This window comes from Mastigoproctus giganteus, chromosome 14 (genome assembly GCF_048544385.1).
Source record: "Mastigoproctus giganteus isolate SK-2022 chromosome 14, ASM4854438v1, whole genome shotgun sequence".
Classification (NCBI taxonomy): domain Eukaryota; kingdom Metazoa; phylum Arthropoda; class Arachnida; order Uropygi; family Thelyphonidae; genus Mastigoproctus; species Mastigoproctus giganteus.
This window is the reverse complement of record NC_143588.1, coordinates 98,047,444-98,072,742: the sequence shown is the minus strand read 5'-3', so window position 1 is coordinate 98,072,742 and position 25,299 is coordinate 98,047,444. Positions and strand designations below refer to the sequence as shown.

The 25,299-nt window shown below is 35.2% G+C and overlaps 1 protein-coding gene across 2 annotated transcripts in view; it reads right to left on the bottom strand.

Moving 5' to 3' along the window:
- Positions 1 to 22,935, bottom strand: part of LOC150075423 (serine/threonine-protein kinase Doa-like) — a 195,194-nt gene extending 172,259 nt beyond the window's left edge. For both annotated transcript variants that reach the window (XM_090389233.1, XM_090389234.1), the window contains exons 1-2: positions 22,822 to 22,935; positions 10,631 to 10,767 (exon numbers count right to left, since the gene is read on the bottom strand). In XM_090389233.1, coding sequence (XP_090245359.1) covers positions 10,631 to 10,767 — 137 coding nt within the window. In that variant the 5' untranslated portion in view covers positions 22,822 to 22,935. The remainder of the gene's footprint in view (positions 1 to 10,630; positions 10,768 to 22,821) is intronic.
- Between the last annotated feature and the right edge of the window lie 2,364 nt (positions 22,936 to 25,299).

Sequence of the window (25,299 nt, the reverse complement as noted above, 5' to 3'; positions counted from 1 at the left end):
TGCAATTCTGCTACTGAGTATCAAATATTCTCAAACATTTTTCAAAATAAAATTATAAAATTAGGAAAAAAATAATATACTCTGGAGAATGCAAGGGTGCATCTCCTTTGAGGAGTCATAGACTTGCAATACTATGGGATGAACATTGCTTAGTTTTTTTTTTTTCACTTTTATGATTTCATTTTACACTAAACTCTGTAAAGTCTGACATACAAAGCCAGGATTCGTTAAAAATTCAACACATTTTACAAAAAATCAACATTTTATAATTGGAAAATATTAAAACAGAAATCTAGCCCTCGTATCAACAAATGCATTTTTCTTTAGAAACCAACGTAAAAAAAAAAAAAAACTGTTTTTGCAGGCAGAAATATTTAAACTGCATAGGCAATGTAATAGTCTTAATTCTCGCAGCAGAAAAAAACTTGCTTTTGCAATAAGTTGCCCTAGTAATGCACTACTTTCAAATAGATGATACTACAAAAAGTTAACTGGTCTTTTCATTTGTTAAAAATGATGAGACTGCTATGACAGCCTGTTTCTGGACTGACTGATCCCTCCATTTGATTTTATCAAAATTCATTTTTTAAGGGTGTGCATTCTTTTGTATATTTGAGAAAATAATTAAAAACTCAAAACCTATTTGTAAATATTGTTCATATGCCCAATTGCAACGTTCCTGAACTTAAGGTCGGACAACACAAGTGATGCAAAAATTAGTATTACCAACTCTCACCACTAATAAGTCACCAAATGCAATTAAGTCTGTTTTCTAATAAAAAGCTGCCAAATAAAATTTTATAACATTAAAAATAAACAAATGTTACCTATACAAAAAATAAACATTTCTTCACCCACATTTCCTTCTGATGCAACATGGATCAGAAAACAGATTGAACTGCTGCAGGTACAACAGTAGTGGGTTATGAACACATCACGATTGGTCTAATCTTGTGCAAATCAGTTCTTGGTATTTAATATGAACAGCTTAATGACACTTAATCTTAACTCATTTTTCAAATACAGCAGGCCCCCGTTATAACGTGGTTCGCTTTATGCTAATTCGCTATAACACTGTTCTTATATTATAACCCGTATCTGACTGTAATGCTGTCACAGATCACTATAACGTTCTTTTACAGATTGCACTTTTGGCATATTTAACGAAATCATTTCATTTGATGGAGTCGATAGCTTGAAAATGAATAGCAAAACAGCATTAAAATGTTTCCCACGCAGACTTGAGAAATTTTCCCACGCTCAGTGAAATTTTCTTGCACGCTAATTTAATTGCAGTACAGTGACTTTTTACGTAGTTCCAAGATCAACATTTTAATAAATTATCAAGTATATTGCTTGTAATATTTGCGTTATATACATTTATCCGAAGTCTAGTCATCACTCAGTATTAGATATTACAGTATTACAGTGACTTTTTACGTAGTTCCAAGATCAACATTTTAATAAATTATCAAGTATATTGCTTGTAATATTTGCGTTATATACATTTATCCGAAGTCTAGTCATCACTCAGTATTAGATACAGTATTAGATATCGTGCTTAACAGACAGTTTACTTGAACATTGTATCATAATTAATGCAACCAATGCAGTTACATTTTCGAAGAGTTAATAATGGCCGATAAGAATGAAAAAACAACAACGTCTGGGCGCAGTACAAAGACTATAAATGTAAGAAAAAGACTGAATTTGAAAATTAAATTAGACGTTTTGAAGCGAATCGATTCCGGTCAACAACAAGCAGATGTGTGCCATAATTTAGGACTTGCAAGTTTAACTGTAAGAACAATTATAAAAAAATAAAGAATTAATTTTAGCAGCGGGAAAGATAGCTGTTCCACTGCAAGCAACTAGGGCTAGCCAACTATTAGGATTGAAATGGAAAGACTAACTAATTTTATTGAAGATAATATCCAATGCAGAATTCAGTTAAGTTAAATATTATAAAGAGAGAGATTAGCCAATATGATGATCTGAAGAAAACTCACCTAAAAAAAAAAAAAATGTGGAACCATTAAAAACTGGTAAGGGCTGGTTGAATATATTTAAAATCCAGGGAGAAGCCGCAAGTGCAGGAGCCGAAACTTTCAAAACAGAACTTGTTAAAATTATTGAAGAGGGGTTGTGTGTTATACTTCTCAACAAGTTTTTAACATAGATGAAGCAGAATGCCTAAAAGAAGTTTCATGTTGAAAGGAAAAAAAAAAAAAAACATGCCAGGTTTCAAAGCGGCGAAGGATCGGTTGACTTTATTGTTGGGTGGTAACGCTGCGGGGGATTTAAAATTAATACCACTTTTATTTTATTTGGAAGAGGGCCAAAGTTCAACCGAAAATCGACACATTTTTCATGATTAAATTCATCAATTAAAATCAATTAAATTCATGATTTTAAGTTTAATTTTGATACGTAAGTAGTTACCACATAATTATATACGTATGTAATGCAGAATATTTTATATGTAAAAATATTTGAATATTAAATATTTTGACCGACCGCAACTCACAAATATGCATGTTACCTTATGGGAAAGCGGCGCTCGCTTAGCGCGGATTCACTTAACGCTCTGTTTTTCCGGAACAAATTATCAGCGTTAAGCGGGGGTCACCCGTACCTTACAATTTGTGACTTGTTGCCATAGTTGGAAACACTGCCAACAATCATATATTCATCCCTCCCTGCCTGTACATATGAGAGCTCTCATATGTACAGGCAGGGAGAAGGGAAACTAAGGGAAAAGGAAGTCTATATTACCACACTAATTGGTTTCTGTTATGATACTATCATTTCACATCCAAGGCAGTTCAACTTGATTGCATTTCACTATGAAAACAATTCCCCATCCGTCCACGTTTCAACATGTGTTTTATTATAAGTATGTTAGTGAATAGTTTTTTATAATAAAATGGGTCTTCCCTTTTCTCTAGTACCAATTAGTATTCCTAGTCCACAAGTTGACCTCGACTGCAAACAACCAATGTCAGATAACTTTCTGTTCTATGTTTTCTCTATCAAAAGTTACTTTCTAATACACAACTTTTTCTTTAGAATAAAAATGACTCAAGCAGCCTGAAATACTTGTAACATTTCATAAAATTTTAACCCAAATGTTTCCCGGCCACACCCAAACTCAAATGTTAATTGTGCTACTCGGTCCAAACCAAGCTTGATTACTATTTGTGCTACCATGCCTGAACAGCCCGCGGGCCAAGCCAGGGCCCATGCAGACCTCTAGGTTGGGGACCAGAAGGGTAATTTAGAGTAACCTAGATAAAATCCATAGATTACTTGTCTCCCCTACACACTTCATATTTATTTCCCTCCACCACTAACCCCCTCCCATCACAGTTCTAGATCCATTGAAACTTTCTTATTTGACCAAAGGTTTGCATAACACTTAATTCCAAGAATTAATCAATAAGATGCTTGAAGTCCCCAGTTTCAATTTTCCCCAATTGCTGCAGGCAATTCAGAATAAATTCCAATATCCCTTATCCCAGAGGCTCACTGATCTTTCTTCCCACTGGATCCCACAAACCTGTCACTAGGATTTATAAGCCCCTTTGTCTCCACATACTCTTCAGTTCATGTACTTCCTTGCAAATTCAGTCCAGGAGCTATCCCTAATTAATGATCATGTTTAGCATAAAGGTCTTTTAAACAAGCTTCCATTTTATGGATTGTCAACTGCTTTTTGGCAAATGGGTATCTAGTTTTCCCTCTGCTTGCTGCAGGTGATGGTAGATGGCTTTCTGTCTAACTTCTCTATTAATACTGGTGTTTATTAAACATTGTTCTTTCTCCTACTTATTTCCTCTCATATTAATGACCTTCCACTGACCAGAAATCCTATCCATAGTTTTGCTGATGATAGTATGTTCCAATTTACCTTCTAGTATCAGAAACCTTGCCCTACATAAACAGCTTCAACTTCAAAAACATCCACTAACACTTCCATAAATGCTGATCTCCAGGAAATTCTCCAATGGGGCAAAGATAACTTCAATACTTCTAAAACTCTGTCCTGTCTTATATCTCACAAAAGGGAATCTAATGCTCCTATGCTTATCTTCAATGACACTCAGATTTCTAGACAAAATCATATATTTCTATAAGCGATTACCCTAACTTCTAATCTCTCTCTTGGCATAAACACATCAAATATTGCTTCCTCTGCATCTAAAATAACTAGGGTTTCTTTTGTTCTCTGCATTACTTTTATTCTAAACAACTACTTTATACAATCTCAAATCTTCCCTGCCATGGAATATTGTTCCCACATCTGGCATAGTGCCACTAAAACCTGTCTCAGGCATCTAAGACTTCAAAAGAGGACAGATGGGCTAATTAATGATCCATCTCTCACAAAGTTTCATATATATTCTGTTTCTGCTACATGCTTTTTCTACATATACTTCCATGAGCTAAAACTATTCGCTGAATTGCTTCTAATTCCTCCTCTCTTCCATAAGCCAACATCCTTTTACTGTACACAACTTCAAACTCACAGAACCAACTTTTCTCCTTCCTCATTTATCCCTTCTACTTCTGTTCTCTGGAGCAATCTATCTTCTATCCTCTCAACCTTCAATCATAGTGCCAAGTACTAGAGTTTGGGTTTTTAATTAAAAAAAAAAGCTATGCCCTTTCCATAGTTCTCTCTCTCTGTTTCTTTAACTGCATTTTCTTCCCAAACTTTCTCATTTTAAATATGTAGCAGCATTTACTGCCATTCCTGTTCTACAATCACAAACTAACCAAAACTTACACTATTTCTAACCTTATGCCTTCCCCACTTCAATCTATCTCTCCAGAAACCACTGTTCCCAACAGTCATGTTAATAATATCACTGCAAATTGAGTAATCCAAATAACTGATACTGAAGAATAACACTGCATGTTATATAAGTTGTTATTGGAGGTTTTACAGCACAATGGCAGCTAAAGGCTATTATGGGGCAAATGATGGTAGGGTTATATAATCCATGTAACTGATACTGTTTGTAATTAATCTCTTAATGGCAGCTATTATTACTCACTGCACTTTAGTTGTTGCATTATTGTACCTAACTTGTAACTTCAGCCATTACTCATTGTAATTCAGCTATTATTTATGTAGACAACTTCAACTATTATTCTAACTTCCCTACGGAGGTACAATGACAGGAAAGAGTGCATTCCCAAAATGATAACAAATTTGTTTACGTGTTGGTATAGAGTCATTTTCAATTTAACTGCAACATTTCAATAAAAACAACTTAACGTTTTTTTGTAAGATGCACTAAAAGTATATTTCATCAAAAAAAATTCCTTCCACATAATGTTAGAATTTATGTAAGTTTTTTATAAGATATAAAAAAACTGTTTATCTTACCAATCTTTATTTATTATCCAGTATAGTATATACCAGTGTTTCTCAAAGGGTGTGCCGCAAAATTTTCCAAGTGTGCCGCGAAATTTAGAAATTTCTTCTTCTATGACTACGTAGATGTGCTGCGAAATTTTTCTTCTTTGGAAAATGTGCCACGAGAGTAAAAAGATTGAGAAACACTGGTATATACGATACTCTACATACATTACTACATTTTTATTTAATGAGGCCAAAATACTTAATGTCTAATGTAATTATACGAGACTATAAACTGCAGAAACCGTCAATATTAAATTACACGAGAATTCTATTAACATTCGTCGTCCATATCTAATCTTCAATTTGTGGTCTTTTGCGCGCATGCACAAAGACAAATAATCACGGCGTTTCATGTGCATGCACGTGAAATGCTGCGATTATTTGCTATAAGTTATTTCTACTGACAGGAGCAATTTTTTAATCTTGCATCTGTGAACATCTTTATCATTCTTTTTACATCTTTTTCTTTTCCGGTTCAGATTGTCATTGTCAGTCATTCCTAATTCATTTCATTTTCTATTCTTTAAAACATTACATTAAAGAGGCTGTGAAACATTGAGTTTTAATGCAGCTTCTCTCTGACTACACTTAGGTAAGGCATCATGGTACTTAGAACTTCGTTCTTTCCACTCAAATCTTTATATTTCTGTGACATTTCTATTCTAATAAAAATAAATCAATTGCAAACTAAACAAGTCAACTCACAGAAAGCAGAAGCAGATACAGTACAAGTAACCCTCGTATAACACGGTAGTTAGGTTTCTATAAAATATTGTTGTGCGAACCATGTTATATGGGACTAAGAAAAAGTACAAAAAGGGGGATTACGTTCCAAAAACAAAAATACACTATTTCTCTAACAAAATGTTAACAAAAATACACATTCTAAATTTTGTGTATATTCTGCTCTCTTTAAAAAATCAGTAATCTGGGTTCGTTTGCTTGATAAACTTTGAATTTCAGAGTATGGAACTAGACATTTTTGAAGCTCCCTTTTGAACTTTGGGCTCCTTTCATTCAAGAATCAGCATTCAAAAAATAAGATACTAATTGCTCAGCTAACTTTATGCCTTCCCCTATGCTTTTTAGTGTAAAATTTAGAAGTTTAGAATTTATCTGCACTATCATCATCTGAATTGATTTGGTTTTACCTCCAATGCCATTTCCACCAAATCCACTTCGCCGGCCTCTTTTTCTACCAGTATTTCTTCAACATCTTCAGTAATCATATCTTTTTTTTTAAGAGCATCGGCAACTAAGACCATGTTACTCTGTGTATATTGTCTATAATTGTATGTCCTGAGGTCAATTTTCTGTTTTTCTGGATGAAAAACCCGCATTTCCAGGGGAAAAAATTATGCTACCCTCACCCGACTAACTCAACCACATTGTGAAAAAAGACCCATAAATATTTCTCCTTTCATCGACACCCACCCAGTGTGGGGAAGAGGGCGATTCTGTCAACTGTACTACCCACGAGGGCTTCAGTAGTCATATCATCCAACCTTCCCCTCCTACAAGTTCTACTATCGCACCGATTCCATTTTCTGCCGGTTTGAACATATTTCCTGAATGAGCTGACTCTGGCCATACATTTTTCCAAAATGCACCTGTTGACAGTTTTACTTCTTTCAGTGATAAAGCTATGATGCTGATACAGTCCACAATTGAGAAATGTTTACATGCCTCTGTTACTTCAATAGAGTTGGAATAAATTTTTTTCCAAAATCACTGTAACGATTTTCTGATGTAATGAGTTTTAAAGGTGGATATAATGCCTTGATCTAATGGTTGAATGAAAGAAGTTGTATTAACCTAGTACAACTGCAGTGGTAGTAGGAACATAACTTCAATGTGTGGATGACTTAAATCTTTTGGATGGCCTGGTACACTATCCAATAGTAATAAAACTTTGAAATCTAGATTTTTCCACAAGTTCAGGGATTTCTCAGTAATTTTTTTTTGACTAGCGAGTCAATAGCGGGAATTCAAAAAAGAGTGGAAATGTTGAAAAATTGCATCCAACATAATAGCAGGGTTTTTCCCGCACAAAAATACCGTTATGCGAGGTTTACCAAAATTCTCTAACCGTGTTAGAGCGAAAGTATTATTTAAATGCAGTGTCGTGCGAGGATTTCTGCAATTTATCAATTGTGTTAGAGCGAAACCATATTGTAGAAGTACCGTGTATACGGGGGTTGCCTGTACTGCACACTGTGAGATCACAATCACTTATGTGAAAACTATGAAGTTTTCACATAAGTGATGAAGTTTTCACATAAGTGTTTGGGCAGTGTAATTAAACACCAATAACCTGTCATACATCTGTAGTGGTAAAACTTTTTATAATAGTAAGATAGATTGCTCCTTTCCCCAACCATATAGCCCAATAGCAAAAGCATTATTTTTTTGATTATTCACTTGCTTTTGTTTACAGGCACTCCCAATTTTCCTGAAAGCTACAGACATGTGGCAGAGATTAGAAATTTAAAAAAATATCACTTTCATGCAATAAGGGACAAGGTCATAAACATTATTTGGTGTGGTCAGAGTTATAAATAATCAACAAATTTTTGACTTATATAAAATTTTAGGTGTTCTGGAAGACATTTATCCTAACTGAAATGAAAAATGATAACAATAAACTAGATAGTATGAATCAGAACTGTAATGCTCAATACATTCTACGTTGATATTAATATTTATAAAATAATAAAATTAAATTGATTTTAATTGTTAAATTGGTTTTTAATTATTTGTTACTCTAATGTAAGTTTTTCGATTTTTTCGTTTTAATTTCTGGAGAGTATCATACGGAAGTGTTCTACATACTATACTGAGGTAAACTCCTCTTATTATTTTACAAAAAAATATAACAATAAACACACAGTATGATCAAATAAAATAGCAGAATTTACATACATTTAATATAAATGGTTTTGGATTTTCATTTTTGATTATAAGCAGCTGATAACAATAACTAGCATTCACTGTATATATTTAAGAACATAGACAGAGAAATAACACTAATCTTAAGCTGGCAATTACTGCACAATAGTTATCTTTCAGACAGGCCCGTTAAATCCGATTGCACTGCTGCTGCCGGATTAATAAATATATTAATTCAGCTACTATATCTAAGGAGCAAATCAATAACAACTTCGCTAATATGACTTACTCAAAAGGAAATAATTTATTTTGAAATTTTGTTCTTGTATATTTTCAGAAATTTCTTCAAATACAGACAAATAATTACCAAAGATAGACAAAAAAAGATATTTATCAAAAATAGCTGAAAATTTGCACTTAATTATTTTACATGCAACATGAAAAAAAGTTTACTTTAACAAATAAACCTTTTTTTTTGGGCAAGCCATTTGTTAATAACAGAATTTGCTTAATTTTTTATTATAAAATTCTTTTACTTTAAAAAAAGATATTTTCTATACATCCTTTATGTTTTAAGTACTCCTTCAATTTTACATACTGTCAGTGGACAAAAGCAGTCAATACATACATTTCAATTATTCTTCACCTACTACTCCACCTCACCCTATGGTTAATCCAAATTTACAAGCACTAATTTCCACAATTGTAAAAATAACAGATATGAAAACATTTTAAATTACAGTGCAATTGCAAAATACTATTAAATAATTCACACAGAAAATGACTGCCTCTTTGACTTGGTGTGTCATTTATAAATCATAAACTATGTATCACATTAAGTGTACATTTAAATAGCAGAATTTCTCAGAATATCTCCATCATTCACCCAAGTAATTGTGTAAGGACCACAGCATAAATTTACTGGAAGCTTCAAGAATATAAGTACACGAGGAGTATTAAACAATGCTCAGCAGTTATCAAAAACCACTGGTCCACGACAGTATTTTAGAATTAAATATGCTGTGAAGGTGTACTGAAAGTAATGCCTCCTACTGCATAATGTTTGAAGGAACATAGATAAATCAAAAAGGGGGAAAAAACTTAAAAGATAAAAAAAGATGTCTTTAATCTGAGATATCACTTCTTTCCTACATGTGCCCACATAACTTTATACATTTTGTCAAATGCTTAAGTTTTTGTATAATGTTGAAGTAAAATTCTTACAGTTGAGAGAACAAACTCTTCACAGCTATGCTTTAAATTCTTTAAAATCATTGCTGCTGCCTAACATTCTTACAGCTTTGAGAACAAAAAGTTGCTTGAGCCAAAATCCAAATTATAGGGAAATTAGGAACAACTTCAAATCACAGCAACAAAATTCTTGCAATTTTACACAGCTGCATTAAGATCACACAGTGTTGAAGCAAATTACTCTGTTGTCTGGCATTACCTTTTTTTTTTTTTTTTTGAGCTTGCCTAATGTCTTAATATAACATACTGAATTGATTGTGGTCCCTTTTACCAAAAATTTAGTGTAATAACACCCAGAGTGCCAAAAAAAAAAAAAAAAATACCACTTTGCCAGTTAAAGATGTTTTATAGTAAAATTTCTTGGATCCCAGATCATAATGGATACTCACAATACTGTTTAAAAATGCATCCTTTTTACATCTGAAACAATACAAAAGTTGTTGTTAAACTTCATCTTTTCATTTTTTCTATAAGCTTCCTGAGGACCCATCTGACAAATTGTGTTAAACATGTTCTTCAGAAATCTCTAAATTGCAGCAATCCAATTATTTGATAATATCCAATAACAAGTTGATCTGGTTTGTTTATATGTCATCAGTTAATGTTATCATCCTGCCACTTCAACTCTGACCATTAACAACAGCTTTACCAACTTCGGTACCTTACTCGTAAAACCTGTTAACCAAGAATGCTCCATCAGTTTCATTTTTATACATTGATGATAATGGTGGATGAATTTCTAGACCTAACATTTTTAGTAGTCAGACTCAATAAGTGCATGTTGTTTTAAGCACATGTCAAAGATGTTTCTAATTAACACACTGCAACTTGTAAGATGCATTCCTTTCTAGCCTACCCTCGTACTATGAGATAAGTTTGCTGAAATTACTTTCAATACTATTAAAAAAAAAAATTTGAATGTACAACTACAAAGGGAAGGGAAATTTTGAGAAATACTGGCTTATGACAAACATTTACTTTGTATTTCTAAGAACAAATGTTTATAACCACAGCACGAATCAATTAATTCTACTAAAAAATTCTAAATAATAAACTTACCCTCTAGAATGTTTGGAGTGACGTAGATTGTAATCATGAGTGTCTGTAGATACCTTCCGCTTCTTATATCTGCGACTGCTACTGCGGGAATCACAGCTAACAGATCGAGAATGTTGTCTTTTTCTTGACCTTGGCATCTAATTAAAAAATAATCCATTCTCTATTTAGTGATAATGTCTCAAAGTTTAAAAAATTCTAACCATTCTAATTTTAAATTAATAATATTTGAAATTCTTTAACAAGACACTATCCCCCAAGAATTTGCAAACAATAATACTGAAATCATGTCAGAAAAAACAGCAATACCAAATTTCAAAAGGTAAAGGAGAAACTCCATATACGTTTATAAATTAAATGATTTATTGATTATTAACCAGAAGTGGAAAAGAGGAAATTTCCTACATAAAGGCATGTTCAGTTAACTAAATACAATTCCAACTGATATCAACATTTGAAATCTGCTCTGGAATTCCACTCCCAAGATAAGCTGTTAATACTGTACAGCAGTGTTTCTCAACCTGTGCCACAAAAACCGCAAAAAAATAAATAATAAATAAATAAATTAATTAATTAATAAATCCAAGTTTTACAATAAAAATTAATTCAAACAAAAAATGTTTATTTATGCTGCACCAATCTGAGTGCCTTCCAGCTGTCAATGTAACACCACATTTTGATTCCTAGTACTAGATCTGTTCATCTTTATTCGGCCATTCTTATCACTTGCAAGTCTCTCCAAGCACCCTGCAGTGCATTTTGCAGTTGTATAAGTGCAACTTATACAAAGCAGCATAGTAAGAAATTTCTGTTGTATGTTAAAAGTACTTTTAACATACAACATACGAAAGAGATATAAAGTGTTTTTATATCTCTAAAATGTTATATTCTGTTAATTCATGTAAATAAATAAATTTTCTGTTTATACTCCGGGACAACCACACGGTCAGGAGTTCACAAGGTAGAGAGAATACAAGAAACAGCACTGTATTCAGCAGTCGCAGGCTTGAACCCGGGTCACTCAAGGCACGTGTACTTATGCAACCGTGCGACTGACCACTCGGCTACGGCAATCATGAAGAACAGATACTTTGAATGATGTATATATTCATACATTCCCCATAAATCCTTGCATTAAAAAAAACTGCCTCCCATCAATTCCACCACCGTCTCACTGATTAAAATGTTAATTGTATTTTCGTTTGATTTTATATAATTATGTTAATTTTTTACATATATATTTTTAAATTTCATGTAATTCATGTATACAGTAAGTCCCCAACTTACGTATTTTTTTCTTTTTTTCGGATTGTAAAATTTAAAACAGTAAAAAAAAAAAAATAAAAAAAATAAAACAATCAATAACATGCACAAATTGCACAAGTGAGATACGGAGTAACAAGTTCACAAAGTTAAAAAAATAAGAATAAAGAGAAGATTCTGAAAATTTATTTTTTTTTATATGACTGAAGATTTCAGTGAAGGGGACAGATTTTACAATAATAATGTAAAAAAACAGAATTCCAGCTATCGGTATTATCGCAAATGCAATAAGATCGTGTTTACTACCTGTTTATAATAGATTGCACTAACAGAAAAGCCCAATAAACCAGACACTGCAAATTGTTTTATAGTAGCGACCTCCAGAAATATGCTTTAGTAAAATGTGAACTCGTGTGAGGTGATAATAGTATGTTTCCGCCTTAACCAGCACCTCCGTAGCCAGGTTGGCAGAAGCAGCAATGTGTAGCACACGCTTCTTGATTAGACCGGGGTTCGAACACGTGATCACCAAATACGGAGGATGCAGAAAGGTCAGGGAATGACCACTGCATATCCCGGAGCAATATGGCCTTAGTTGCTAATGCTCCTAAAAACTAAATAACAAACAAACAAACGAAATACATATCAGTTTTTACAGTACAATAACATGCATTTTTTTGATTCCTTTTATGTTTTCTTTTCTTATGTGCCAATTCCAGCTACTTCACTGCTGTCCCCAGATAAAATTTTTATATATAACTATTTTTCTATATATATATATATATATATATATATATAACTAAAATACATAACTAATTAATTGAAAAATATAACTATTTTTCTTCATTCTTCTGATATGTAGTTTTTGTAATTTTGGCATATCAGGGATATAGTAGCAATATTTTATTAGTCATTCCAGAGTTACGTAAAACTCAACTTGCATAAGAAGTCCTGGAACATATCTCTTTATGTATGTCAGGGACTTACTGTATTCAAGAGATATTAAAAGCATTTAAAACAAATAATAAGTGTATTAAATATACCAAAAAGAAATACCTTCCTGAGAATATATGAGCTTGTGACTATGAGTATAGCAGTGATTGTAGTGTGCCACAACTCCAAAAAGGTAGAGAAACACTGCTGTAGAGACAACTCAACTAGGGCTAACAATACCGGTCAAAATCTTAATAGCGGTATTTCGGTATTTTTAATGTGCGAAACCAGGATACCGATATTCCAAAAAAAAAAAAAAAAAACATTTTTCGCAATAAATTTTGATGACAATTAGGTGCAATAAACTAAGGAAAAAACAAGTAATTACTTGAATTCACAATTTAAATCAAGCTTTTATTACAATAATAAAGATTCTAGCAAAAATTATTAAACAGTTATTCTAAAAACAAAAAATAAGCATCCACACTACCTGTCTGAATAAAGTGAGCTCTTCTCTTTTAAGAAACTCAATAGTGTTATTGTTTAAACTGGATCTAATTTTGGTACATTTAATTAGCAGCAGAAAGCGTCCTTTTGGATTCTGTGCTGGCTGGTGCTTTGTACTGAGATAGTTGTAGACAAGTTGCAGTTTAACCGCCCCCCCCCCCTTTTTTATTCCCTCATCTTCAAAAAAATCTTATTTCCTTTTTATCAAAAATAAAAAAAATATTTCCTTTTTACTTTTTATGGCACTATGTCCATATTAACGAAACAAAGGGACTTACGGTTAAGCTTGGTGAGGAAACCAAATCTAAATTGTGGAAGGGGGGGGATTATTTATTTATTTATTAATTTTTATTTCCCTGTACCTTAGTATCGTCGTCTGTGGCCAGCCGATTTTATGATTTTCATACAGCAGCTCCCCTCAAGCACTAAGCCCCACAAGCTACCTGACTGCATTAAAATATGAGAATTTTCAGGAGCTGAGGGATATCCCCCTCCTCACAGGAGTATATATATTATATATACAGGGTGCAGAGAAACTCTACCGACAAACTTGAACACAAACGAAACATTTTTTATCGAGTAAACACAGGTCGTAAATGAGTTGTATAGCAGAAGCTATTAAAGGGTTGTAAAAATCAGAGCACATTCAGTAATTTAATGTCATTTAATGCATACAAATCATTTGCTGTTGTACACAAAATAGAAAAAACAATCCAAAAAACAAAAACAAAAAACAACTAACATAGTGCTCGAACGTAAGACTACCATCATCATTAACGTATGCATGCATTGAGAGATCCTCTGAGTGGTGCGTATCTGCCACCAATAGCATAAAAGTATGTCATATTATGATCAGTACAGGTACAGATATGGAGCGTTTCACTGTTGCAGAAATGGCAGATATCCATTTAATGTACGGTGCAGCAAATGGAAACGGAAGAGAGGCTCGCAGGATTTATCAAGAACGTTTCCCAGACAGAAAGTTGCCTCACCACACATTGGCTGTAATACACCAAAGATTGCAGGACAATGGCTCTTTCAGTGTGAATATGCATGATACTAGATGTAGACACATCTAGTGTCTACATCAGTAATACTCCTACCAGCACAAGAGCCATTGCACACAGATTGGATGTGCAGCATCGTTTGGTGTGGGACGTGGTGCACGAAGCTGGACTACATCTTTTCCGATGTAGTCCAGCTTCCGATGCCAGAAAGAGCATGCACTAAAACCTGCTGACTTTGCCCACAGTGTCAAGTTCTCCCACTGGTTTTTACAGGAAACCAACTTGCAGCCTGATTTTGCCAATAATGTGCTTTACACTGATGAGGCATGTTTCACCCAAGAGGGATTGTTCAACAGCCACAACAGTCATGTGTGGGCAGAGAATAATCCCCGTGCAATGGTTGAACATGGCTACCAACACAGATTTAGTGTCAATGTATGGGTTGGCTGGCATTGTGGGAAACGTGTTAGTTGGACCATACGTGTTGCCTGCACATTTAGATGGACGACTATTTGCGTTTTCTAGAGCACACACTTCCAGAGTTGTTGGAGGAGGATGTTCCTCTAATTGTCCAAGCACAAATGTGGTTCCAACATGATGGCGCACCACTACATTTTGACAGACATATATGCGCACACTTACATACAAACTTTCCAGGCAGATAGATTGGTCGAGGTGGACCTGTAGCCTGGCCAGCAAGGTCACCTGATCTGACTTGTTTGGACTTTTTCTTTTGGGGAAACATGAAGACGTGTATGAAACGCCAGTTGACACAGTGGAGGAACTTATAGCACAGATTGTTGCAGCAAGTGCAGAGATACAAGACAATTCTAGGAACTTCCAACACCTACAACATTCGATGATGCATCAGTGTGAGTTATGCAGTGAACATCATGGTCACCAGTTAGAGCACTTCTGAATTGTTTTTCTATTTTGTGTGCAACAGCAAATGGTTTGTATACATTAAATGACATTAAATTACTGAATGTGTTGTTCTAATTTTTACAACCCGTTAATAGCTTCTGCTGCTATAATGACTCATTTACGAACTATGTTTACTTCACAAAAAATGTTTCTTTTAGTAAATCTATCACCTGTTCAAGTTTGTCGGTAGAGTTTCTCTGCACCCTGTATATCATATGCGAGCTATCAGTTTCTCAAGAACAATGACACAAATATAAAACAGTCATTTATCAAACAAATCTACTTACAATACATAACTGGTATTCATTTACATCTAATCTATTCATTTTTCTCATGTTAATACATGTCATCACGTCCATAAAATTTCTCTCAATTAACAATCTCGACAGCTTCAAACACTAAACTAATTCAATCTTAATCATTTTCTCATATTTCTCTTAATCACCAATATCAATTCTCTTCACAACAGCAAGCCATAAGTCGCTAACTTAATGCTAACCATTCCATGTAATTTCTCTTAATTTAGCAATATCAATTTTTTTTTTATAACTTCAACCAATAAACCAACTCAATACTAAACATTTCCTTATTTCTCATGTTTCCTCGACCTCACTCAAATAATCTCCCACTTTATCTAAGTACCATTTCTCTCTCAATATCATTATCCTAAGTGTGATACCACCTAAATGGTATGCTATTCTGGGATTACTGCTACCTAAATGCAAGGTACTGCATGGCCTGAACTCACTTCTCAGCCCATCTGCCTAATTTTTCGGTATTGCTGCAGTAGTATGACTTGATTCCTGTCATAGATTAATAATTGTTTCAAATTAAAAAAATAATAAATTTCTTTAATTTTAAAATATATTTATGCACAGAAAATGGAACCTGCTAGAAGACAAGAAATAAAAAAAGAAAGCTTGCATATTGCATTAAACCAAATAAAGTTTAATTCAATTTACTGCTCTTAAATCATGAGAAACTGTGCTGAAACTCGATTAATGAACCCTTCCCCATCTCTTCCATCATGCAGTTTGACTGATGTCTTTTGAGGTTATGATAAACACCAAGGCAAGATCCAAACTTCCTTACATTTCAAGAGTACAACTCTAAAACAGTGTTCACAGGTCGGCCGTTAGTTAGTACACCAGATCGAACCTATTGGTAACTCTCTAGGAGGCTTCTGGATAGGCTAGTGTATAATCTTGCTACCTCTACTCTGCCAGATACTGACTGGAAGGAGTCTGAGTAGTGTGTATGCGGGGGACATTGTCAAGGCCATGTTATGTCAAAGATTTGGATATATTCTTACCATGTGAATGCCATATCCAAAAATTTCATTACTTCATACAGCATGTCCCCCCCTCACTTTTTCTTATTATCGATACACCATGAATTGTCAAACTAACAGAGCAAACTTATCTGCAAAAAGATCTAAACCTCCCAAACACTTTCTAGTTCATTTCACAAATATACGTGGTCTCAGTTCTAATCTTAATGATGTCCATTTCCACTTACAGTCTTCCAAACCCCATGTACTTTTTCTGCCCAAATTATTCGTTGTATGATTTCTTTCGCCTCAAAGGTGGTACTTGTGCACATGTTCATTCTGATATTCCCTGTCAGAGACTTGGTAATTTCGAATCTCCTCTTTTCGATCTTCTCTGGATTAAAATCTCTCTACCTCATTCTGTCAAATTCATCTGTTGTCTCTACCATTCTCCCAACTCCACTAATCACTTGGAACTCTGACTTCCTCTCTTTGCAACTTGACTTTCTTCAGTCCAACTTTCCTAACAGTGAGGTAATTTTCCTTGGTGATTTTAATGTTCACAATTCCAGCTGGCTTCCATTTTCTAATCACACAGACCTGAGCTGGTCGAGATGCTGAGATTTTTGCAATTACTAATGACCTCTCACAGATTGTCCATTTACCTACCAGAATACCGGACAATCCTAACCATACAGCCAACACACTTGATCTCTTTCTCACAAACAAACCTTCTAAGTACACAGTCGGTGAGTGGTCCTTTAGGCACCTCAGATCACAACTTCGTGATTGTCTCTTCTCCAATGGAGCCTTTATCTCATTACTATTCCCAACCTCGTGTTGTTTGGCATTACAAGAATGCAAAATGGGATGACCTAAGAGATTTCTTTTCCTTGATTGGATTATTGTTTCAAAACTTCTGATATCAACGGCTCAGATTGTGTCAGGGAAATTATTCTTGTAGGAATGGAATCCTTTATTCCACACTCCTATTTAAAATCTCGTCCTTTATCTAAACCTTGGTTTTCTAATAAATGTGCTAAAGCTGTTCAAGAGACTAATGCTGCATATCATAACAGGCTTGTTTCCAATTTGTCTGTTTCATTTTCTGCCTACACCAAAGCTAGCAAAAATTGTAAAGCAATTATTAATCAGTCCAAACTAGATTTTAAACAGGCTAAGAGAAGAAAACTTTCTTCCTGCCCTAATGGTACCCAAGCATTCTGGTCTCTTGCCAAAGCTATTGGCCACAACTTTTGCCCATCTCTGCTCCCACCTCTGTCCTGCAAAACCAGATGATTCTCTTGTCACTTCAGCCAAGGATAAAGCTGACCTGCTAGCATCCCATTTTTCTTCCAACTCGTGTATTAATGATCATTGGTAAAATGCCTCTCACCATTCCCAACACGCTCTATTCAATGCCTCCTGTGGTTGTCTGTGAAAAGGATGTCAGAATGATTTTGACAAATCCTTGATGCTAAGAAAGCTCCAGGTCCTGATAGTATTTTTCCAATTGTTCTCAAAACCTGTGCTCCAATGGAAAAGTACAGTAACACAAGCAGTTGCTCTAAAAATCTCAAATGCTTTCGATCATATTTGGCATAAAGGTCTTCTAAACAAGTTTCCATCTTATGGTTTGCCAACTGTTTTTTGTAATTGGTTATCCAGTTTTCTCTCTGACCACTCACTGAGGGTCTTCTAACTTCACTAATTTTAGTGTCCCCCAAGTTCAGTTCTTTTCCCCACTCTTTTCTTCTTGTATATTAATAACCTTCTTCCACTGACCAGAAATCCGTTCCATACTTTTGCCAATGATAGCACATTGCATTCCACTTTCCAGTTTGAGAAACCTCGCCCTGCTCAATCAGCTTCAACTTCTGAAATATCTGCTACCAATTCCTTAAATGTCAATCTCCAGGCAATTCTCCAGTGGGGCAAAGACAACTTAGTTGATTTCAATCCTTCTAAAGCTAAGTCCTGTGTTATATCTTGCAAAAAAGGATTCTTCTGCTCCTATGCTTATCTTCAGTGACACACTGATTTCTAGGCAAGATGATATATCTCTTTTGGGGATTACCCTGACTTCTAATTCCTTACACATGGTTTAAAAGGGAATAATTCAATTAATCTATTTATTTGAACTTTTATAAGTTTTTCTATAACTGCATGGTGTTGTATTTCTACAACATATCATTTTTCAATAGTATAAAAATGGCAATGCATTTTGTAAATTATCTTTGCATAAACAAGTATTTTAAATGAAAATAATATTTGGTTAATCTTTAAAATTATCTTTAATGATGGCAACTAGAACATATAAAGCACTGTGGATTTTTGCCAAGGTGTGGCCTGATACTGTAGTTGTAGCTCCTTCCATGATTTGTGTCAGAGTGAGCCTGTCGGACTATAGGAGTAGGTCTTTATGCATCGTAATTGACTAATTTTGAAGATGTGTAAATTAACAATGCTAATTTATGCAAATCTTTACAAAATGTAATCACTCTGTGGTTACGATGTTGTAAATATTAGCCTATTTTAATAAAAACTTAACTCGCATATTTAATCTATTAGCACATGCATGAGATAAAAATTAGCCCAGGTATAAATATATATGAAAAATTCTTTATTTTTCACCGTTCAATGCATATTAGCATTAGCATAGGCATATGATGCTAGAAAGAAAGCAAATTCATGTAGCATCAGCCAAAAAAAAAAAAAAAACCTGTTTCACTCCTCCATTCGTTCCAAATGCCTGTCCAGCTCAGGCTTAAATTTATTTAGGCTATCAACTTCCACTCAACTAACCGCTGGCTAAAGACAAATTTCCGCACATCTATTCTACAACTGTCTTTCCTCAATTTAAAACTGTGCCCCTCAGGTTCTTAATCTGAGCAAGAGGAAGAATCCCATCAGCATTCAGCTTGCTCAGCCCATTCAAGGCCTTATACACTTCAATTAGATCACCTATCAGGTGCCTACTCTCCAGGCGCTGCAATTTGCAGAACTTAAGCCTTTCTTGGTAAGAGCACCCCTTTGTTCCCCTTCTTTGTACTCATTCTAGCAACTCTATATCCTTCCTAAAATGAGGCCTCCAGACCTGCACACAGTACTCTAGGTGTGGCCTGACCACTGCCTTGTATAACAGGATAATAACCTGCCTGTCCCTGCTAGCAAAATTTCTATATATCAATGACAAGACTCCATGACATGCCCTGGCAGCCCATCTGCACTGCTTGGCGAACTTCATATTTGACTGCACAATTGCCCCCAGGTCTTTTTCACTTTCCACTTCCCTGAGTGTAATACCACACAGTTGGTACATTTCTCTTGGGTTATTGCTACCGAAATGCAGTACTTTGCATTTGTCAATGTTAAACTTCAGTTGCCACTTCTCAGCCCATTTTCCCAACTTATCTATTATTATTAGCCATAGGAAGGAAATGCAAGGAAGCCTGAGGCTTATGCTGCACCAGCAAAAAAAAAATAAATTTACCCTAGGACAGAGAGAGAGAGAGAGAGAGAGAGAGAGAGAGAGAGAAGTAGAAGGAAATCACCAAGAAAGAGAAGAATGATGTGATGATATCCAGCTCAGGACCCTGGGTGTGCCAAGCCCATACTCACCAGATGTGAGCATCTAGATCCAGTTGGAGTAGCATACTGTTGTTAACAACCCTGCCAACCTTTGTATCATCTACAAACTTGGACATTAAACCTGATATTCCTTCATCAATATCACTGATAAATATACAAAACAACAATGGCCCAACACCGAACCCTGGGGAACTCCACTAATAACATTTGTCCATGAAGAGCAGTGTCCATTAATTACCATTCTCTGTCGTCTCCCACTCAACAATCCCTTTATCCATTATAGCAACTTACCATTAATGCCATTCTGCTCCAATTTGTACAGCAGTCCTCCATGTGCAACAGTATCAAAAGCTTTCCTGAAATCCAAGTAAACGATATGAAACTTATTTTTGGCATTCAGTTCTTTGTGACCACATCATAGTATCCAATCAAATTGGTCAGACAAGACCTCCCCTTTAACAAACCCATGCTGTGTCTTAACTATTACTGCAGTCTTGTCTAGATGATCCTGCAATGCTTCTTTAACCAGTGATTCATTATTTTCGCTGGAACACAAGTTAAACTAACAGGTCTATAGTTACTTGTGTCACCTTTTTAATCCCTTTGTGAATTGGTGAAACATTTTCACACCTCTAGTCCATGGGGACCTCTCCTGAGTCCAAAGAAGCTCTCATAATTATGGATAAGGGTTTGCTTACTTCCTTTGCTGCCTCCTCTAATATAACTGGATTAATCCCATCCACCCCCAGCTGCCTTTTTTTATGTTTAACTTCAACAATTTCTCCTCCACTTTGCTCTCAGTTATTACAAAATCACTTAGCTCCCTGATAGAGCTTCATAAACTTCTGGCACTCCCCTAATTGAATAACTCCTCATGTGTGAATGTAGATGCAAAATACTCATTCAGTTTATCAGCTACCTGAGCATGATCATCAATAGTCAACCCATCTATGTTAAGTGGTCCAATCTGATTCATCCCTTTCCTTATAGAGTATTAATCTACAGTTTAATCTTTAAATTAAAAAAAAAAATGTCAGTTTAGGCATCAAACCAGGCTTCTACATCTGCTTTTAGCTCTTCATCATCTTTAAAATGAGTTCCACAAAAACTTCAAGTGACTATTTGACACAAATAGTCACTTCGGGCAAGATCTGGGGGGGGGGGGGGTAGATACTTTAATTGTGTAAATCAACAAACAAAAATTTTAGCCTGTGCAACCCAAGCTTCGCGCACAGGTGCATTGTCACGGAGAAGGAAAATAACAATGATCCAACTTTTGTCCTTTTTCCCAAATTGCAGCTTTTAACTTGGACATAAGATTGGCATAACAGTCCCATAACAACATTCCTTTCTTTTCTCCAAAAAATGAGGCCAACACTTTTCTAGCTGATTGTTCGGTTTGTAACTTTTTCAAACACACATTTGGTGGAAACCCTCATGCTTCCACTGCATGCTTTTTAATTTGGATTCAGGATCACAAAAATGTAGCTAAATTTCATCATCAGTCAGTCACCAAACAGGATGAAAAATCTATCTGGATTAGCAAGAATTAATTTTAAATTCTCTTTTGACAACTGCCTCTGATGTCCAGATTGAATAGAAAGGTTTCTAGGAACTTGCTTTGCACAATCTTTGGACATTCCCAATGCACATGTATTATTGTTAAAATGCTTTCATGGGATACATTACGTACATTTTCAAGCCCAGACACTTTGATTCTTCTAATTTCTAAAATTTTCTCTTCAATGATGACAACTGTTTCAAATAATCAATTAGACCTTGGATCAACTTGAACTGAACTGGTATTGTCCTTTGAACTATGTCACCATCTTGCAATAGTAGCATAAATGGGTGACACTTTCCCAAATAATCTAGTCATTCATTGATTTCTCTGACATTTCTGCCCCTTTGAAAAAAAAAAAAAATCTGATTACTGAACAATTTTAGAAATGCATAAAACAATGACATGCAATTTTTTGTTATTTTGTCAAATTAAGCAATGGAAATAGCCTATTCTATAATTCATTAACAGATTTGTACTGTTCTGAGACCTTTTTTTTAACCACCCTTCGTATCCTGATACACAATGTAGTAGCCAAAATTCCAAACTCAAAATTTCCTTATTAGAAAAGTTTTTTCGAACACCTTTATATTTAAAAAATGAATTTCATTAAAAGTAAAAAGAAACATATAAAGCTCCAATTATTTATTTATTCTTTAACTTGCTAATAACTAATTCTGAAAAATTGCATATTTTAGGGCGCGTGCAAACATGAAGAGCACACATTAAGAGGCGAGAAAATAAAGGAAATGAATTTAAAAAAAAAGGCAAATTACAGACAAAATATCATCAAACAAGCATATGGAGACAACAGGAAATTTTGAAGCCATAACGGAATTTCGCATTCAAAATCGTTATTTCCTCAATTACAACAGCTATCAATACTAACATTTTTAAATCAGAACAAAATAATTAAAAAAAAAACACAAAATTGACAATAAATGCTTACAAACATACTTATAAAATATATAGTAATAATAACAATGAACGTATCTAGCCCAAGTCCGTTCACTTGCCTAGTTCTCAGTGAGTGGACGAACATGAAACAGATATGGCTGCCATTTGCAGAAACCTAATCAAGTTTTGAAAACAAATATTAACCAAAATCAAAAGTAAAAACGTAGAAGACATGGCTTACATTTTTGCTCCTAATGTGATTTACTTTTTCCCACAAAAATTCCGTTTTGAATTTTGAAGCCGAACGAAATTTAAATATAGATGCTGGTTACACTAACTAACCACCCGAAAAGAATGATTTCACTGACTTACTGCGTCATCAATGACGAAACCTTAAATAACAACCATTTATCAAAAATGCCTATGGGCGGCGAAAAGTATCATTAATAATAATAAAAGAATAATCATATGACATATGGCATTATAATACTTTAATTTAAACTCCACATACAGTAGAAGAAAAAAAAAACTGAATCATATTTAAAAAAGTAACATTTGCAGTGAAACGTATAAGATACTGGGTTGGTTACAGTCATTTTGTTTGTCGCAAAGCAAAGGTATTGCGTCAGAAAACGCTTCTATTGCATCAGACAGTAATTGCAAGATATTGCATTAGCCGTTTCTATAAATGCGGCGTTGTAAGGATATACATGCACATTAGTATCTTGTTTTGCAGAGATGTAAGCATGGCTCCATATGTTCAGTTGTCACCAAGAAAAAAAAGTGTAGCTGTTGCACTGCCCCAGGAAGGGATATCTATGTGTACTATCGCTGATAAAATAGGGTGCCACAACAAGTTAACAGTATCCCGGGCGCAGAAATTAAAGCGTGAAACCGGTGAGGGGAAGAGAAAACCTGGGGTGACTAAGCCTTCCCAGGATCGATATTTGAAATGATTATGCCTTCGTAATCGCCATGCTAATTCTCCTGATCTAAAACTCAACTTTGAAATGGCTTCTGGTGTTGAAACAAGTGCATGAACTATCTAAAGACAGCTTTCGGAATGTGATCTGCGTGCTATCGGCCCAAGAAGAAGTCTTTGTTGATCCAAAAATGAGGAAGAAGCGACTTGCTAAAACTCATGTTCCATGGACAAAACAGCAATGGCACACCACCATCTTATCTGACGAATCGAAATTCAATTTGCTCGGAAAAGAAGCAATATATCAGAATACGAAAATCGGAGGCATACCATCCTGACTGCATAACATCGACTGTAGTAGTAGTAGTAGTAGTAGTAGTAGTAGCAGTGGCATTTGATGCAAGAAAGCAAGTGTATGAGCTTATGCAGCATCAGCCAAAAAAAAATCACACCATTCCCTCCAAATGCCTGTCCACTTCCTCCTTAAATTTATTCAACCTATCAACTTCCACAACGACAGATCGAAGTTTGTTCCAGCAATTAACCACCAGCCGGCTAAAGGCAAATTTCCGGACATCTAATCTACATCTGTCTTTTCTTAATTTGAATTTATGCCCCCTTAGGTTCGTAATCTGAACAAGTGGAAGGATCCCATCAGAATTCAGCGTGCTCAACCCATTCAAGGCCTTATATACCTCAATCAGATCACCGCGCAGGTGCCTAGTCTCCAGCCACTGCAATTTGCAGGACTTAAGCCTCTCTTGGTAAGAGGATCCCTTCATTCCCCTCACCAATCGTGTTGCCCTTCTCTGTACACGCTCAAGCAAATCTACATCCTTCCTAAAATGAGGCCTCCAGACCTGTACGCAGTACTCAAGGCGTGGCCTGATCATTGCCTTATAAAGAGGGACAATCACCTCCTTCTCCCTGCTAGCAAAATTCCTATATATCATTGACAAAACCCCATGACCTGCCCTGGCAGCCTGTCTGCATTGCTCAGAGAACTTCATATCTGACTGCACAATTACTCCCAGGTCTTTTTCATTTTCTACCACCTTAAGTGTAGTACCACACAGTTGGTACGTTTCTCTGGGGTTACTTCTACCCATATGCAGTACTTTGCATTTGTCAAGGTTAAATTTCAGTTGCCACTTCTTAGCCCATCTGCCCAAATTATCTAGATCCTGTTGCAGTAGCACACTGCCATTACTGTCATTAACAACCCTGCCACCCTTTGTATCATCTGCAAACTTCAACACTAAGCCTGATATACCTTCATCAATATCATTGATAAATATACAAAACAACGGTGGACCTAACACCGAACCCTGTGGGACTCCACTAATAACATTAGTCCACGAAGAGCAGCACCCATTGATTACCACCCTCTGTCTTCTCCTACTTCACCATCCTTTTATCCATTGTAGCAACTTACCCTTAATACCATTCTGCTCCAATTTGTACAGTAATCTTCCGTGCGCAACAGTGTCAAAAGCTTTCCTGAAATCCAAATATATGATATCAAAATTATTTTTCGCATTCAGTTCCTTTGTAACCACATCATAATATCCTATCAAATTTGTCAGACAAGACTTTCCCTTAACAAACCCATGCTGTGTCTGAATTATTGCTACAGTCTTGTCTAGATGATCCTGCAATGCATCTTTAACCAGTGACTCCATTATTTTACCCGGAACAGAAGTTAAACTAACTGGTCTGTAATTACTCGTGTCACCCTTCGAGCCCCCTTTGTGAATTGGGGATGCATTTGCACATCTCCAGTCCGTGGGGACCTCC